Source organism: Palaemon carinicauda, chromosome 3 (assembly GCF_036898095.1).
Source record: "Palaemon carinicauda isolate YSFRI2023 chromosome 3, ASM3689809v2, whole genome shotgun sequence".
NCBI lineage: Eukaryota > Metazoa > Arthropoda > Malacostraca > Decapoda > Palaemonidae > Palaemon > Palaemon carinicauda.
This window is the reverse complement of record NC_090727.1, coordinates 145,017,614-145,035,917: the sequence shown is the minus strand read 5'-3', so window position 1 is coordinate 145,035,917 and position 18,304 is coordinate 145,017,614. Positions and strand designations below refer to the sequence as shown.

Genomic DNA, 18,304 nt, shown 5'->3' with positions numbered 1-18,304 from the left:
TGATTTGTCTGTTTGCTTTCACATACACACACACACACATACACACACACACACACACAATTACAACTTGCCTTTCACTAGAAAGTAGATTCTTGTTAGGAAAATTCTTATTCTTTGCATGAATTCGTTTAAAAAATACTTCTCTTTAAGTATTTTCCTAATCCATTTATGATTATGCTTGAAGAAATATTTCTTCATTGCCATTTATCCATTCAATATGGTAATGATTTTTATGTTTGCTTTAGCATACACACACACACACACACACACAGCTAAAACCTGCCTGCTACAAGAGGGTAAATTCTCGTTCAAACTTTTCCTTGCCTAAACATAGACATTAACTTCGCATACTTTGCAAGCATTCTTTTTTTTTTTTCCTAAATACTCATTCTTTTGCTTTCCTGCTTTATTTAGTTTGCCTATTAAATGCCAGTATCTCTCCCCCTTAGGGTGTGTTGTTCGGTTGCACCTGCGACTACCTCTCCTCCAACTGGCACGACCGCTCCTTCGTCATGATGCTGCTCTGCGTCGCCTGGGCTTTCCCAATGAGCTCCATTCTCTACGCTTACTCTTACATTGCTCTCAAGGTAGGGCCTGAACTAACTGCTTTAGGGCAATATTCTTGCTGCATGGTGTATCGATGCATGTTTAGAATCTACGGGTTTGTTTTGGGTACTTGGAATTACACATGTAACTTCTTTTTTTCAAGTTAGATTTTCTTCTTCAGTGTAATTTGTTACCCAAGATATCTGTGGGTTTGGGGGTTCTGACCAGGGTTTAAACTTGAGCATGTGGCCATTACTTTAGATGCTGCTGCTTTTTAACTTAGATCACCTTAAAAGTTTTCATATTTCCTTAAATTTGAAGCTAGTAAAACCAAAATTACCTTAAAAATGTCCTTAGCTTTAAGAAATTACTTTGAAAATATGCAAATTTGCTCAAACTAAGGTAATTACCTTAAAAGTTTAAACCCTGTTTATGACTGATAGTATAAGAGCCCCCGTCTGGAAATAATGTCCGGGAAATCTGGGTGTGTGTGTGAGTGATCAGTTTACCATCACCTTTGTCTTTCTCTGGGCGAAATATTTTGTGTAAGTAACTTTCAAAAAGTGCAATGGTCGGTAGGAAGGGTTGTCCATTGCCCTTTTATATCGTGAGCCAGATGAAAAATATGTAAAGTGGCAGTTGGAGAAAGTTGACATTGGTACGTGGTTTGATATATTCTTGTTCTTCAGTTTGCTGAAATCCATTCCTGAGTGTTATTCCAACTGTCTGACTAGTTAGCTCTTTCTGATAAATGCCTATTTTTTTGGTTTAATCAGTTTAGACTCGTTTACTTACTTGATATCGTCTAATGTTCAATTATTATTATTATTATTATTATTATTATTATTATTATTATTATTATTATTATTATCTAAGTTACAGCTCTAGTTTGAAAAGCAGGATGCTACAAGCACAGGGGCTTCAACAGGAAAAATAGCCCGGTGAGGAAAGGAAATAAGGAATCAAATAGAATAGTGGGACTTGTTGCATCCTCAACCAAGAGAACTCTTATCCAAGACAGTGGAAGAGAGAGAGAGAGAGAGAGAGAGAGAGAGAGAGAGAGAGAGAGAGAGAGAGAGAGAGATAGAGAGAGAGAGAGAGAGAGAGAGAGAGAGAGATGAGTCACTTTTGAAGTCACTTCTTTTGTATGTCATAATTTTGTAATGGTTGAAAAGTCACACAATAACGTTGTGTGATATTCTAACTACCTAAGAATGTATACGACAAACAGACCTTGTAGGTTTATGTCTTTAATTGCACGATTATGATCTAGGAATCTGTGAGGATCTAAAACTTTTATTCACCAAGTTTACTTTATTCAAGAGAATACGGGTTATGATATAGATTTTGCAAGGATCCACATGAAGACCACTGTAGAATACTAGATTTTCTTAATCAGGGTCAACATCTATTTGGACAGTTAATTTACCAATAAGCCATCCAACATCATTCCCGGTTTATTCAAACTGTTAGGCTTTTGTTTAAGAGTAGGAAAGCGTGTTTACAATCTCTGTTTGTGAGGACCCGAACTGCTCTTTTTATTTCAGATTGTCAAGATAGGCGTTCCCTAAATAGATGTGTACATTCATGTAAGTTAGTGGATATGCATCCAATTCTTTGGATTGACAGGTCTTTTCAGAGTGTTCACTCAGGTAAAACAGATTTCCTGTATGAATGCTTTTCAGATGAAAACGGAATAAAATACCTCTCGTTGGAAATATTTGTTAGCCTGAGATCTACCGTCAAATTCAGTCAGTGGTTTGGAAATCGCCAAGACTCGACGGAAGTTGAGTCCTTTACTGCATCCACAACATAGTTTTTGCTTTTAGTACTTTTATTACGTACTCGTCCAAAAAGTAATCCAATAAAAAGTTCCACTGCTGACTTCTTAACAAACACCGCTCGTAAATCATAGTTGCTTTCTGTTCTTACGAAATGCCTATTTCAATCCTAAACACTTTTGCTGTTCCTCTCAAAAAAATGGACAAACTGCTGTATCGATATTTTGATCCCTGGAGTATTTGGCATTTACAAAAACTTTTACCTGATTAGAGAAACTTTTTGTACTTTGTACTTCCATGTCTATATTAAATCCCTGAAGTAATATAGGTTTGGAATTTTAAATTTTGTCTAAAATTGAGAATTCACCGAATTTTAGCGGCTCACAAAGAAGCATGTTAAATGTACTGGCATGAGCAGATCCTGTAATATTCATTAAACTTTCAATAATTCAAATATTTGATGATAAATTCACGGTAAGTCCATACAGACCCTTGTCTGATTATAGTTTTTAATATTTGATGAGGCCAGAAGTAGGCCATGTTAACATTTGAGTCATACAGCGGTATAAAGTCTCTCTCTCTCTCTCTCTCTCTCTCTCTCTCTCCTTAATATTATTCTAACAATTTCAGTGTGATGGTTTTCCATTTTATTTCTTTTTGAGTATGCTCTCGGCTATTTCATATGTATTTATTTTCTCGATTGATTTTGTTCACCTGGTTTGTTTCAGTGCTATCTCTCTCTCTCTCTCTCTCTCTCTCTCTCTCTCTCTCTCTCTCTCTCTCTCTCTCTCTCTCTCTCTCTCTCTCTCTCCTTCTTCTTCTTCTTCTTCTTCTTCTTCTTACACAACATATGTACAAATATATGATTTTTTTATTCACACCTGGCCTCTTCTAAATGAAGGCATTATTTTGCTTGTCCAGAGAGAGAGAGAGAGAGAGAGAGAGAGAGAGAGAGAGAGAGAGAGAGAGAGAGAGAGAGAGAGAGAGTCAGTTCCAATAAACAAGGGCTGATTAGTATTAAACTGAAGATGACAGACAAATGTCCAGCTAATGTTGTGTATTCGCCTTTTTACCACGGCGATCAATTACTTTCGCATGAAACATTTTTGACATATTTCACAGGTAGTATGTTGACCAGGCCACCAGCAACCCGTTGAGATACTACAGCTAGAGAGGTATTGAGTCCTTTGACTGACCAGGCAGTACTGCATTGGATCCTTCTCTAGTTACGGTTCACTTTCCCTTTTCCTGCTTATACACCGAATAGTCTGGCCTATTCTTTACATATTCTTAACTGTCTTACTGAGATTACCAAACAATTCTTTGACTGGCCAGACTGTACTACCTTGGATCTTTATCTCTGGTTACGGTTCACTTTCCCTTTGCCTACACATCCACCGAATAGTCTGGCATATTCTTGACAGATTCTCCTCTCTCCTCATACACCTGACAACGCTGAGATTACCAAACAATTCTTCTATCAAGGGGTTAACTACTGCAATGTAATTGTTCAATGACTACTTTCCTCTTGGTAAGGGTAGAAGAGGCTCTTTAGCCTTGGTAAGCAGCTCTTCTAGAAGAAGGACACTCCAAAATCAAACCATTATTCTCTAGTCTTGGGTAGTGCCATAGCCTCTGTACCAAGACCTTCCACTGACTTGGGGTAGAATTCTCTTGCTTGAGGGTACACTCGAGCACACTATTCTATCTTATTTCTTTTCCTCTTGTCTTTACGTTTTTTATAGTTTATATATGAGATTTATTTCATTGTTACTGTTTTGTTTAATTGTTAATTACCTGTCTTGCTGTTTCTTTCTTTATTTCCTTTCCTCACTGGGCTATTTTTCCTGTTGGAGCCCTTGGGCTTGTAGCATCCTGCTTTTCCAACTAGTTTGTAGCTTAGCAAGTAATAATAATAATAATAATAATAATAATAATAATTCCCTGCAGTATATCACGTGGATTACCTTAAGAGTTGATTTTATCATAGTAGTACAGTTGCATAAACTAGGGACAATATGTTTTCTGCGAGATTTGAATAATTTCATCACCAGTCTAAAATGCTCTTGGTTTTCCTATTGTGTGTGGAGGAAATTTAATCTGCATTCCCTTGCGATTCACGAACAACACATCTTGTTAATAGGGGTGGTTTTGTATTGGAGACCTACTAAATAATGCATGTGAACAATTTGAGTGTCAGTTGGGCGACATTTAAGAAGCATTAAATGAAGGTAACTAAGAAGCTATGGTGAATTATGTTTCTGTAGGAAAATTAGATTTTAAACATTAATCTCAAAGATATTAGGAAGGCCCCACATTACATCTAACTTAAAAACTAGTGATTAAAAATCTAATTAAAATTTACAACGACAAAGAGTAGTAGGTTGACCAGGGCACCAGCCACCCATTGACTAGAGAGTTACTGTGTCTTTATACTGGCCAGACAGAGCTACATTGGATCTCACTCTCTGTCTACGGCGCATTCTTCCTCTGCCTACACATCCACCGAATAGTCTGGCCCAACCATTCCACATTTTCATCTGTCCTCATATACCTGACAACACTGAGATTACCAAACAATTCTTCTTCTCTCAGGAAGTTAACTACAGTACTGTATTTGTTCAGTGACTTCTTACCTTTTGGTAAGTGTACAAGAGACTCTTTAGGGTAAGCAATTCTTCTAGGAGAGGGACACTCCAAAATCAAACCATTGTTCTCTAGTCTTGGATAGTGCCATAGCCTCTGTACGTTGGCCATCCACTGTCTTGGAGTAGAGTTTTCTTGCTTGTGGGTACACTCACGCACACTTTTCTATTTTATTTCTCTTCCTCTAGTTGTTTTTGAAGTTTTTAATAGTTTATATATGAAAAATGAATTTTGATGTTGTTACTGTTCTTAAAATATTTTATTTTAATAGGGTTGTAGCTCAGCAGGTGATAATAATAATAATAATAATAATAATAATAATAATAATAATAATAATAATAATAATAATGTCAACAACTAGATAAATATATAGGGACCAAAACAAGGATTTCGACATTGTGTTAGCTGCAAAAGGGATTCCATAATGGAGAGCTAAAAATAGAATGTAAATGGAAGCTTTATTATTATTATTATTATTATTATTATTATTATTATTATTATTATTATTATTATTATTTCGTGGTAGGAGACCCTCTTTTAGGCAGGTTGAGTTAAAAGTAATGGCTGCTTATCCTCGAAACGCGTCGTAGTTTTTACTATTTTGTACCAAAAGTTTTACTTGTACTTTGTGATAATATACTTGAGAAGTCTTCCCGATTTTGTCATTCACCTGACTGATGAATTTTTCAAGTCTGCTGGCTGATTGAAGCGCTCTAGAGAAGAGAATTATCCGGAAAATAGAAAAATTGGATAAGAAAATAAACTTTGCCGATGCAGCCATTATTATTATTATTATTATTATTATTATTATTATTATTATTATTTAGGACACATTAAAAATTCAGAAATAAGTTATAAGACCATATGTACACCATCCTAAAAGTAAATTTCCAGTTTGTTAAAAGACAAAAAGAAATATTTTAAAAAGAAGAAATTAAAACTGAATCCACTTCACAGTAAAGACTTAATATGATAAAAATGCTGCAGCCTCTTCAGGAGATAAGATACACTAAGATATAATTTCCCTTTTTCTACGCTATTTAGAATCCAAATTGTTCTCTTGCTAATCTATTCTCGAGAAACGTTGGCACAATTCATCATGGCTGTCGCTACAAATTCATCATCTCCTACGCCTATTGATGCAAAGGGCCTCGGTTAGATTTCGCCAGTCGTCTCTATCTTGAACTTTTAAATCAATACTTCTCCATTCATCATCTCCCACTTCCCTTTTCATAGTCCTCAGCCATGTAGGCCTGAATCTTCACACTCTTCTAGTACCTTGTGGAGTCAGTTGAAAGTTTGGTGAACTAATCTCTCTTGGGGAGTGCGAAGAGCATGCCCAAACCATCTCCATTTACCTCTCACCATGATCTCATCCACATATAGCGCTCGAGTAGTCTCTCTTACATTTTCATTTCTTGCAAATTAGACCAAGATTATTTGAAGACTGATATATAGCATGTTTCTGAATCATAGTTATAGTCGAGAACACTTGGAAGGAAAAACAAAAGATTTGGAAGCCAAAATTGAGAATTTCAGTGAGTAATGGTGTCTTGGGTTCACAAGAATGGCACCGTATAGGATCGAATCCCTGCTTGGGCAGATGAACTTACTGTATTAGATACTCATATATATATATATATATATATATATATATATATATATATATATATGTATATATATATATATATATATATATATATATATATATATATATATATATATATATATTATATCAGTATATACATACACATACATGCGTGTATACTGTTCCAGCTGGGATTGGAATCTGTATTACGACACTCCTGTTACTTCAAGACTAAATTAATCACTAAACTTCTCAGTTTTGGCTTCCAGAATATACCTATCATATCTACCTTTTCATTTTCCTTTCCAAGTGTTCTTGACAATGGTAATAATGATTCAGAAATTAATCCTCTATTATTATTATTATTATTATTATTATTATTATTATTATTATTATTATTATTATTATTATTATTATTATTATTATTTGCTGAGCTACAACCCTAGTTGGGAAAGCAATATGCTATAAGCCCAGGGGCTCCAACAAGGAAAACAGCCCTGTGAGGAATGGATACAAGGAAAAACAAAATATTTCAAGAACAATAACAACATTAAAATAAATATTTTCGATATAAACGATAAAAACTTTAATAAAACATAGGAAGAGAATTAAGATAGGATAGTGTGCCCGAGTGTACCCTTAACCTAGAGAACTCCAACCCATGACAGTGTAAGACCATGGTACAGAGGTTATGGCACTGCCAAAGACTAGAGAACAATGGTTTGATATCGGAGTGAATTATTGAAACTTCATTGAATATTACAGGAGCTCTTCTTGTCGTATGTGCTCTTGAGCTTCAAGGAATTTTCAATTTTAATAAAAACTTAACAATTGTAAAACTAAATAATTCAGAAGGTACAGATATATAATGAATAATAAGTAACAGATTATACCTATTATTATTATTGTTATTATTATTATTATTATTATTATTATTATTATTATTATTATTATTTCTAGCTAAACTACAGCCCTAGTTAGAAAAGCAAGATGTTATAAGCCCAAGAACTCTAACAGGGTAAACAGCCCACTGAAGAAAGGAAATAAATATATCACAAGACATGTAATGAATAATTAGAATGAAATATTTTAAGACCAGTAACAACAATAAAATAGATCTTTCAAAGATAACTTTAAAAGGCTACCAAAAGGCAAATAATCCATCTGAAGTATCGTAAAAAAAAAAAAAAAAAAAAATCCTGAGGGAGGCGAAATCTGAGATGTTGACATGATAATTAAATCTAGCGAGAGGGAAAGAAGCCCGAAAGAGATTCTCTTATTAACTGCTATAACTTTTTTTTTCGATGTTTTTAGGAAATTGGAAGTAATTTCGTTAAAAACTTTTCTGTTTCATCTAGTGATGATCATCTTAAATTTGTAAGCTGCTTCGCCTACTCCTTTATAGAATACCACATATAGAAGTTTTATTCCAGCTGTTACCAAGTTATGGAATGATCTTCCTAATCGGGTAGTTGAATCAGTAGAACTTTAAAAGTTCAAATTTGGAGCAAATGTTTTTATGTTGACCAGGATGACATGAGTCTTTTTATAGTTTATTTATGACATATCTGTTTTGGACGTTGTTAATAGTTTATAGAGGACATATCTGTTTTGATGCTGTTACTGTTTTTTTTAGAATGATATATTGTTAATCAATTCTCATCATTTATTTATTTCCTTATTTCCTTTCCTCACTGGGCTATTTTTCCCTGTTGGAGCCCTTGGGCTTATAGCATCTTGCTTTTCCAACTAGGGTTGTAGCTTGGCTAGTAATGATAATAATAATAATAATATACCAAACAGAAGAATATAGAATAAATCAAAGCGAGAATGAAAAATTAGGAGTAATATTTTCAAATAAAAATACTATGAATGATATGCAATTGATAACAGCAGGACAGATAGGAAAAAAATAAATTTAATAAGAGATAAAATGATTACATATAAAAAATGAGGTCTTACATAATCATTATCCACATATCTCCAATGTGCCAGCCACCTGGTGAGATACTACCGTTAGAGAGTAATTGGGTCATTTGACTGGCTAGACAGTGCTACATTGAATCCCTATCTCTGGTCACGGCTCGTTTTACTTTCTCTACATATACACCGAATAGTCTGGCCTATTCTTTCCACATTCTCCTCTGCCCTCATACTCCTTACAACACAGATTACCAAACAATTCTTCTTCGCTCAAGGTGTTAACTACTGCACTGTAATTGTTCAGTGGCTACTTTCCTCTTGGCAAGGGTAGAAGGGAGACTAACTATTTTGAAAAGCTCTTCTAGGAGAAGGACACTCCAAAATTCAACCATTGTTCTCTAATCCCTGGTAGTACCATAGCCTCTGAACCACGGTCTTCCACTGTCTTGGATTAGAGTTTTCTTGCTTGAGGGTACAATCGAGCACGCTGTTCTTCTATCTTATTTCTTTTGATGCTTTTGTTTTTTATTTTTTTTAGTATATATATGAAAGATCTTTTCTAATGTAGTTACTACACTTGAAATATTTTATTTTAATTGTTCATTGCTTCTCTTATAGTTTGTTTATTTCCTTATTTCCTTTCCTCATTGGGCTATTTTCCGTGTTGGAGCCCTTGGGCTTGTAGGGTTGTAGCTTGCTAAGCTACTAATAATGATAATGATAATAATAATTTTTATTATTGTTGTTATAATAATAATAATAATAATAATAATAATAATAATAATAATAATAATAATAATATCATCTCCAGCCTATTTAGCGTTTTGACATCTCGATGATCATATGAGCTGCGAAATTCCAAGACCCCAAATGAAAATTGTTATTATTATTATTATTATTATTATTATTATTATTATTATTATTATTATTATTATTATTATTATTATTATTATTATTGGTGGGAGAGTGGAGTCATTGCACCTCCAGTGGTGTAGCCTACTGTAGGTATTATTAACTCAAAGGGGTTTATTGCGGATACATATATATATATATATATATATATATATATATATATATATATATATATATATATATATATATATATATACAAATATACTTTAGTCTTCTATTTTACCTATATTCCAACTTGCTTTCTTCCATTTTAGTGTCCAGTCTATTAGATTTTACTTAGTGCATCTTCGGGGATTTTCTTCAGTTGCACATTGAAGCTGAGTTGCCTCCCCGGACCCAGGTCTGGCCACATTCCCCTAATTGTATAAAGCAAATAAAAGATATTAAGGCTTTCAATGAAAAAAAAAAAGATGAAGACTCATTTTCTAAGTGCTTTCGAGTATGTGGAGTTGATCTTTAACACGGAATATGCTGTGTGATACTCCAAATATCTAAGAATGTATACGACATTATTATTATTATTTCTAGTCAAGCTACAAACCTAGTTGGAAAAGCAACATGCTATAAGCCCAAGGGCTTCAATAGGGGAAAATAGCCCCGTGAAGAAAGGAAACAGAAATAAATGATATAAGAATTGATGAAAAATTTATTTAAAATATTTTGAAAAACATTAACAACATTAGATCAGATAATTCATAAACTATATAGACTAAAAAGAAAAGACTTAAGTTAGATCTTGTAGGTTCTCTAGTGCACAAGGTTTCCTTGTGTGACACGACCAGGAATACAGCCCTTAAAGTAGTAGTAGTAGTAGTAGTAGTAGTAGTAGTAGTAGTAGTAGTAGCCTGTGCCGACTTAATCAGTGTACAGCATAATAGCTAACCGGTCCTTAAGATTTACAATAGCACAATTTCCTTCCCTTGTTATGGATCTCTCGTGTATCATAAACTCAGCGTATATTTTCTTGCGCTAATGATTTCATAAAAATGTTTTCAAGAGAACTACAAGATTCGATTACTTTTTGTTACCCCATACTACTAAACTTTGGAATTAATTTAATACGTCTGTTTATCCTGACAACTTTAGTTTATTACTCGAGGCTGTTTGCTTTGGGTCTGGGCTAGAAAACAGAGTTGGGTTTACCCGTCTCATTTAGCCATTGCTCGTAATAAAAAAAAAAAAAAAAAAAAATCATGAGTAATTTCCCCCCAAAATGGTGGCTCCAGGTAATGTCAAAACAATAGTCGCTGATACACTCAACCTATTTTAACAGCCGAGCCATGGTCAGGAATAAAATCTACCTGTCTCAAATATCACACACATACAGTCCCTTATAATACGTAATCCAAAAGATCTTCAAAATTACGTTCTCCAATAGGAGGTACTTCAGGATCTTTGCAGAATTCCCCAAGCAGAACCTATAATATGTCCGTCTACTAATCTTTCCACATTCTCCTCTGTCCTCATACACCTGACAACACTGAAATTACCAAACAATTATTCCTCGTTCAAGGGGTTAATTACTGCAATGTAATTGTTCAATGGCTACTTTCCTCTTGGCAAGGGTAGGAGACACTCTTTAGCTATATGGTAAGCAGCTCTTATAGGAGAAGGACGCTCCAAAATCAAGCCATTGTTCTCTCGTCTTGGGTAGTGCCATAGCCTCTGTACCTGTACCATGGTCTTCCACTGTCTGAGGGTAGAGATCTCTTGCTTGAGGTTACATTAAGGCTCACTATTTTATCTTATATCTCTTCCTCTTGTTTTTTAAGTTTTTATAGTTTATATATGAAAGATCTATTCTAATATTGTTACTGTTCTTACAATATTGCATTTGATTTATTCATTACTTTTCTATTAGTCTATTCCCTTATTTTCTTTCCTCGCTGGGCTATTTTATTTTTTGGAGCCATTGGGCTTATAGCATCTTGCTTTTCCAACTAGGGTTGTAGCATGATAATAATAACTCTTCCATTTTGTTATGCAAATTCTAACTTTTTCTTTATAGTGTAACTTCAAGGTTTTCCCTGAGGTGCACTTGAACGCTGAATATCCTTACAGGTCCTAGCGAGAAGGGATATAGCTCAAATTCCATAAACCTAATTGAGCATCACATTAAATATTCTAGAACATATTGCACTATTCGCGTCTCCTGTGCATCAGAGCAGATTTGCTCAACACAAGACTTTATTTGTTTAGCCATGGACATTTAAAAACTCCCCTCGCCCCTCTTCTCCAAAAATGTTCAAAGTAAACACCCAATTCGTCAGCTTTTCTTGCATTTTCAAAGGCCATGTGATACCATCGCACCTGGTGCAACTTTTTCTTCTTCTTCTTCTTCTTCTTCTTCTTCTTCTTCTTCTTCTTCTTCTTCTTCTTCTTCTTCTTATTATTATTATTATTATTATTATTATTATTATCAACTAGGCTACAAACCTAGGTGGAAAAACAAGATGCTATAAACCCAGGGGCTTCAACAGGGAAAAATATACACTAATACTAATACATTGAATATATCATTAGACTCAGGCGCAGAATTAATAGATTCAATTCGTAATTTTAAGCTGAAGAATGCAGCGAATATAATTTGAGGGCATGAGCCTTTTCTGAATTCGTACTTGAAACTGATAAACCTGTTATTTATTTTTCCAAATATTTGCTGAAAGAATATACTGTTTATCTGATTCATTCATCACTCTTTTGGTTTGCTTCACGGCCGACAGAAGTTAGGGTAAATATATCGGAAGTTTGAAGGTCATATAAACAAGACACGTTCTCTGCTCTCTCTCTCTCTCTCTCTCTCTCTCTCTCTCTCTCTCTCTCTCTCTCTCTCTCTCTCTCTCTGTAAAGGATTTAACCTGATTAGTGATTTAATAAAAGTGTAATTCGAAATTGGTATATTTCATTTATTCATAATTGAGCAAATTCTCTCGTATGTATATAGATAGCATGCTAGTCAGGGCACCAGCCACCTGTAGGGACACTACCGCTAGAGATATGGGGTCCTTTGACTGGCCAGACAGTACTACATTGGATCCTTCTCTTTGGGTACGGTACATTTTCTCTTTGCCTACACATACAACGAATAGTCTGGCCTATTTTTTACATATTCTCCTCGTCTTCATACACCTGACAACACTTGAGATTACCAAGCAATTCTTCTTCACCCAAGGGGTTAACTACTGCACTGTGGCTTCTTTCCTCTTAGTAAGGGTAGAAGAGACTCTTTAGCTATGGTAAGCGGTTCTTCTGAGAGAAGGACACTCCAAAATCAAACCATTGTTATCTATTCATGGGTAGTGCCATAGCCTCTGTACTATGGTCTTCCACTGTCGTGGGGTAGAGTTCTCTTGCTTGAGGGTACATTTGGGCACGTTATTTTATCTTATTTCCCTTCCTCTTGTTTTGTTAAATTTTAAATAGTTTTTTTTTGGAAATATTTATTCTAATGTTGTTACTGTTCTTAGAATATTTTATTTTTCCTTGTTTCCTTTCCTCACTGGGCTATTTTCTGTATTGGAGCCCCTGGGCTTATAACATGCTGCTTTTCCAGCTGGGGTTGTAGCTCAGCAAATAATAATAATAATAATAATAATAATGATAATAATAATAATAATAATATCATCTTCATCATCTCCTCTTACGTCTATTGACGCAAAGAGCCTCGGTTAGTACTTGCCAGTCGTCTCTATCTTGAGCTTTTAATTCTACACTTCTACGTTCATCATCTACTTCGCGCTTCATAGTCCTCAGCCATGTAGGCCTGGGTCTTCCAACTCTTTTAGTGCCTTGTGAAGTCCAGCTGAACGTTTGGTGAACTGATCTCTCTTGGGGAGTGCGAAGAGCATGCCCAAACCATCTCCATCTACCCCTTATCATGATCTCATCCGTATATGGCACTCGATTAACTCTCTCTTAGAGTTTCATTTCTAATCATGTCCTGCCATTTAGCTCCTATCCTTCTGAGGGCTGTGATCTCAAATCTACTAAATCTATTGGAGATTGTTTCATTGCCATACCAGGACTCATGTCCATAGACTCTACCGATCTCACTAAACTGCTATATATAGTCTGATTTTTATATGTATTTTCAGGTGATATATATATATATATATATATATATATATATATATATATATATATATATAGATTAATAGATATATGAATCTATGTATATCTACCTATATTTATATATGTGTATATATATGTATACTGTATATTTATTTATTTATTTATTTATCAATAAATCTATATATATAAATATATATATACATATATATATAATATTCATCTATATATGTATATATATACATATATATATACATATATATACATATATACATATAGATGCATATATATGTATATGTATATCTATATACCTATATTTATATCTGTGTTTATCTATCCATCTATCTATCTATCTGTAAAACTATATAAAATTATATCGATATACAGTATATATGTATATATATATATATATATATATATATATGTATGTATGTATATATATGTATATATATACTGTATATATCTATGCATATGTATATATATAAATGTATATTTTTATATGTATGTATGTATATATCTATCTATCTATCTATCTATCTATATATATATATATATATATATATATATATGTATATATATTGTGTGTGTATATATACAGTATATAGCCTATGGGTATTGCGCTATATATATATATATATATATATATATATATATATATATATATATATATATATCGATCACGCCCAGCTCTCCCCGTCACTGGGATTAGGGGGAGAGGGAGTAGTCATACACTATTGAAAGGGTGTGTGTGTGCATATTTGAATATTTAGCTTCCCTTTTGATGGGTTGCGTACACTAGCATATATCTATATCTATCTATCTATTTATATATATATATATATACATATATATATACATATATATATATATATATTGTTACGCTACTGGTAACAATGCTGAATCTGTCTAAAGGAACTCTGTCCGTTAATAACATTTAATATATAATAAAGGTGATAAAAAACTATAGGAAAACGAAATATATATAAATAAATTTACCTTGTAAATACATATACATAGAACGAACACTAAAACGAAACAAAACATAACTCAACTAATAGAACTAAAATGAAGACATATAATAAACAATTCTTGCTGGGACAACTTACGAAATACTGGAGATACTTAAAGAGTAATTATTTACAGTTACACAGAGACAGTGAATGTAATCTTAAAACAAATTCTAGCTTTCAAAGAAGACTAAACTTAACTCCAGCAAAGATAATTAAATACAAACAAAATAACAGTTCAAACAACGATTACATAGCAAATGTTGCGAAAGTATATAAGGGGGAACTATAAAAAAAATGACAAAATAAATATTACGTTACATTATTAAGCTTTCATAACAATATATATATATATTTCTGGCTAATGTGAGCGGCGTTGCCAGGTGTATAACTACTCTGTCTATCAGTGTCCCATGGATATGGGGGAGAGGAAGTATTCGTACCCTGGTGAGAAGGGATACTCAGAGAGATACAGTTGAAAACCACAACTGCTGTGTTGTAGTTAGGAAAGGGGGAGGGGTGGGAAGGGTTGAATCTGTGTGCGAGTGTGCATTTCTATCTAAATGTTTAGCTTTTATTCTCGATGGGTCGTGTACACTATACTCATTTTTTTTAATGAGGCGCATTTGCACTGACTCGCAGCGGTGCCCTTTTAGCTCGGAAAAGTTTCCTGCGTTCCTATTGGTTAGAATTAGATTGTCCAACCAATCAGCGATCAGGAAACTTTTCTGAGCTAAAAGGGCACCCCAGCGAGTCGGTGTAAATCTGCCTCACTAATAAGAATTGACTATAGTTGTTCATAACGGTTCCGCAAGGATGTAGTGCCGCTTTTGCACATAGTGAGGTGCACTGTAGGCATTGCTGAGTCTTTGCAGCGTCTTTTCTGTTCTTAGCTGCACCTACTTACCAGCTCTCTACTTATCTGTGTTATTCAATTTCCATTCTTCCGTTTTTTTTCCCAACCTCGTTTAACTAAACTTTTATGTAATAGTGTAACAGCAAGTCAGCGCTTGATAACCTCCCCTGCCCAAGTGCCAGGCTGTATGACCTTGATATATAAATATGAACAAATATGTAACAAGTGAATCTGTCTGTTCCATGATTCGAACCTGTTCCATAAGTGACATTGTCATCCTCCTTGGATTACGGCATTTAATGAGAATGGCCGGTTTCTAGTCAGTGGTGCATATACCAAGGAGTTGAGGTTTCCTACTGATATTGAATGCAGCTTATGTCTTCTTTGATAACTAAGCGATATGTATTTTGTACTCACAACAAAAAAAATCAGTGATATGAATCGGTATCAATGGCTTATCCGAACCTTTTTGAGGCAGTAGGTTGGTCTGGGCACCAACCACCCGTTGAGATACTACCGCTAGAGAGTTATGGGGTCCTTTGACTGGCCAGACAGTACTACATAGGACCCTTCTCTCTGGTTACGATTCTTTCCCTTTGCCAACACAGACACCGAATAGTCTGGCCTATTCTTTACAGATTCTCCTCTGTCCTCATACACCTGACAACACTGAGATTGCCAAACAATTCTTCTTCACCCAAGGGGTTAACTACTGTACAGTAATTGTTCACTGGCCACTTTCCTCTTGGTAAGGGTAGAAGAGATTCTTTAACTATGGTAAGCAGCTCTTCTAGGAGAAGGACACTCTAAAATCAAACCATTGTGCTCTAGTCTTGGTTAGTGCCATAGCCTCTGTACCATGGTCTTCCACTGTCTTGGGTTAGAGTTCTCTTATTGAGGGTACACTCGGGCACACTTCTATCTAGTTTCTCTTCCTCTTGTTTTGTTAAAGTTTTTATAGTTTCTATTGGAAATATTTAGTTTAATGGTGTTACTATACTTAAAATATTTTATTTTTTCTTTATTTCTTTTCCTCACTGGGCTATTTTCCCTGTTGGGACCCCTGGGCTTATAGCATCCTGCTTTTCTAACTAGGGTTGTAACTTAGCATTTAATAATAATAATAATTAGTTTAAATTTAAATGTAAGACTGCCGCTGAAAATGAGGGGAACTAACAGAGAAGGGTTGTAGAGTGGCGAGACTTTGGAGAGGGGTGGATTGAGGGTAAATGTGGATAAGACGGAAGTTATGGTGAGTGGTAAAGAAGGTAGGGATATCCTCAATATTATTATTATTATTATTAATATTATTATTATTATTATTATTATTATTATTATTAACCAAGTTACAACCCTAGTTGGAAAATCAAGATGCTATAAGCCCAAGGGCTCCAACAAAGAAAAAAATAGCCCAGTGAGGAAAGGAAATAAGGAAATAAATTAACGGCATAAGAAGTAATGAACAATTAAAATAAAATATTTTAAACAATAATAACTACATTAAAACAGATATTTCATATATAAACTATAAAAAGAGTTATGTCAGCCTGTTCTACATAAAAACATTTGTCGCAAGTTTGAACTTTTGAAGTTCTACTGATTCAACTACCCGATTAGGAAAATCATTCCACAACCTGGTCACAGCTGAAATAAAACAGCTATACATAAAGTAGAGCCTCAGATATAAAACCGGTAAAACAATTTAGATACTTGGGATCTACTATAAGGCAGGTGGGAGAATGTGAGCCTGAAATTGAGAATAGTATAAAATCACCATGGGGAAGTGGAAGGAGGTAGCGAGAGTAGTATGTTATAAGAAATTGCCAATCAAGCTAAAAATCGATCTATATCCTGGCTAGTACAGTGGTAACGTGTTTGCCTAGCATTTTGCATGGCAAGAGATCGATCCCTGCCCAGGACCGTGAGTTTAAGCTGTTTACTGGGGAGGCTACTGCTGTGGTAGGGCACCACAGTGGGGGGTTGGGCTTGCCCGGCTGACGTTCTGGTGAGCATATCTTCTGATGGAACCGAAACTGAAACCAGTCACCTTTAACCTTTAACCTTTAATAAGACCAGCGTTAATGTGTAGATCGGAAACGTGGAATATAAGACGAAATTGGGAAGTAGAGCTTGAGAGAACAGAGATGAGAATGCTGAGGTGGAGTATGGGAATATCACTGTTTGAAAGATTGGAAAATGATGAAATAAGAAAAATGGCAGGCGTAGTAAAGACTGCAGAGGTGATAAGAGCGTCACAACTGAGATGATGTGGGCCCGTTGAGGATGGAAGGCTTGGGGGGAACCTTTTAGGGTATAAGATCAAGAGGATGATATGGAGAGAAGAGGTTTGGTGGAAGAGGATGCCTTTGATAGAAGGGATTTGAGATGGTACATCAGGCAACCGACCCCTTAATGTAGGGATATCGGTGGGAAAGAAGATTTAGAAATGAAATAAACAAATAGTGATCTATCCTCTTAACGACATTAGCTTCTTTATTTTCTTCGGTTCAGTGAGGTTCCTGATCGTTTTATTTTATTTTGAAAGGATATAAAACATAGTGTATCTAGGAAAGTTTTTACATTGCTGCTGGCAAAGCTGAAATCGTTTCAGAAAAAAACTATTAGAAGGCTCCTAGCTCTCTCTCTCTCTCTCTCTCTCTCTCTCTCTCTCTCTCTCTCTCTCTCTCTCTCTCTCTCTCTCTCTCTCTTAATTGCGTATTTTTTGTTAAATAACTCCATTAGTAGGTTGACTAGGGCACCAGCCACCCGTTGAGATACTATCGCTAGAGAGTTATGGGGTCCTTTGTCTGGCCAGACAGTACTACATTGGATCCTTCTCTCTGGTTACGGTTCATTTTCCCTTTGCCCATACACACCGAATAGTCTGGCCTGTTCTTTACAGATTCTCTTCTGTCCTCTCACACCTGACAACACTCAGATTACCAAAAACTTCTTCTTCACCCAATGGGTTAACTAC

General features: G+C 34.8%; 1 protein-coding gene across 2 annotated transcripts in view; it reads left to right on the top strand.

Annotated features, from left to right (window-relative positions):
* Window positions 1-458: 458 nt before the first annotated feature.
* Window positions 459-18,304, top strand: part of LOC137638590 (melanopsin-A-like) — a 102,005-nt gene continuing 84,159 nt past the window's right edge. For both annotated transcript variants that reach the window (XM_068370794.1, XM_068370793.1), the window contains exon 1: window positions 459-587. In XM_068370794.1, the coding sequence (XP_068226895.1) occupies window positions 513-587 (75 nt within the window). In that variant the 5' untranslated portion in view covers window positions 459-512. The remainder of the gene's footprint in view (window positions 588-18,304) is intronic.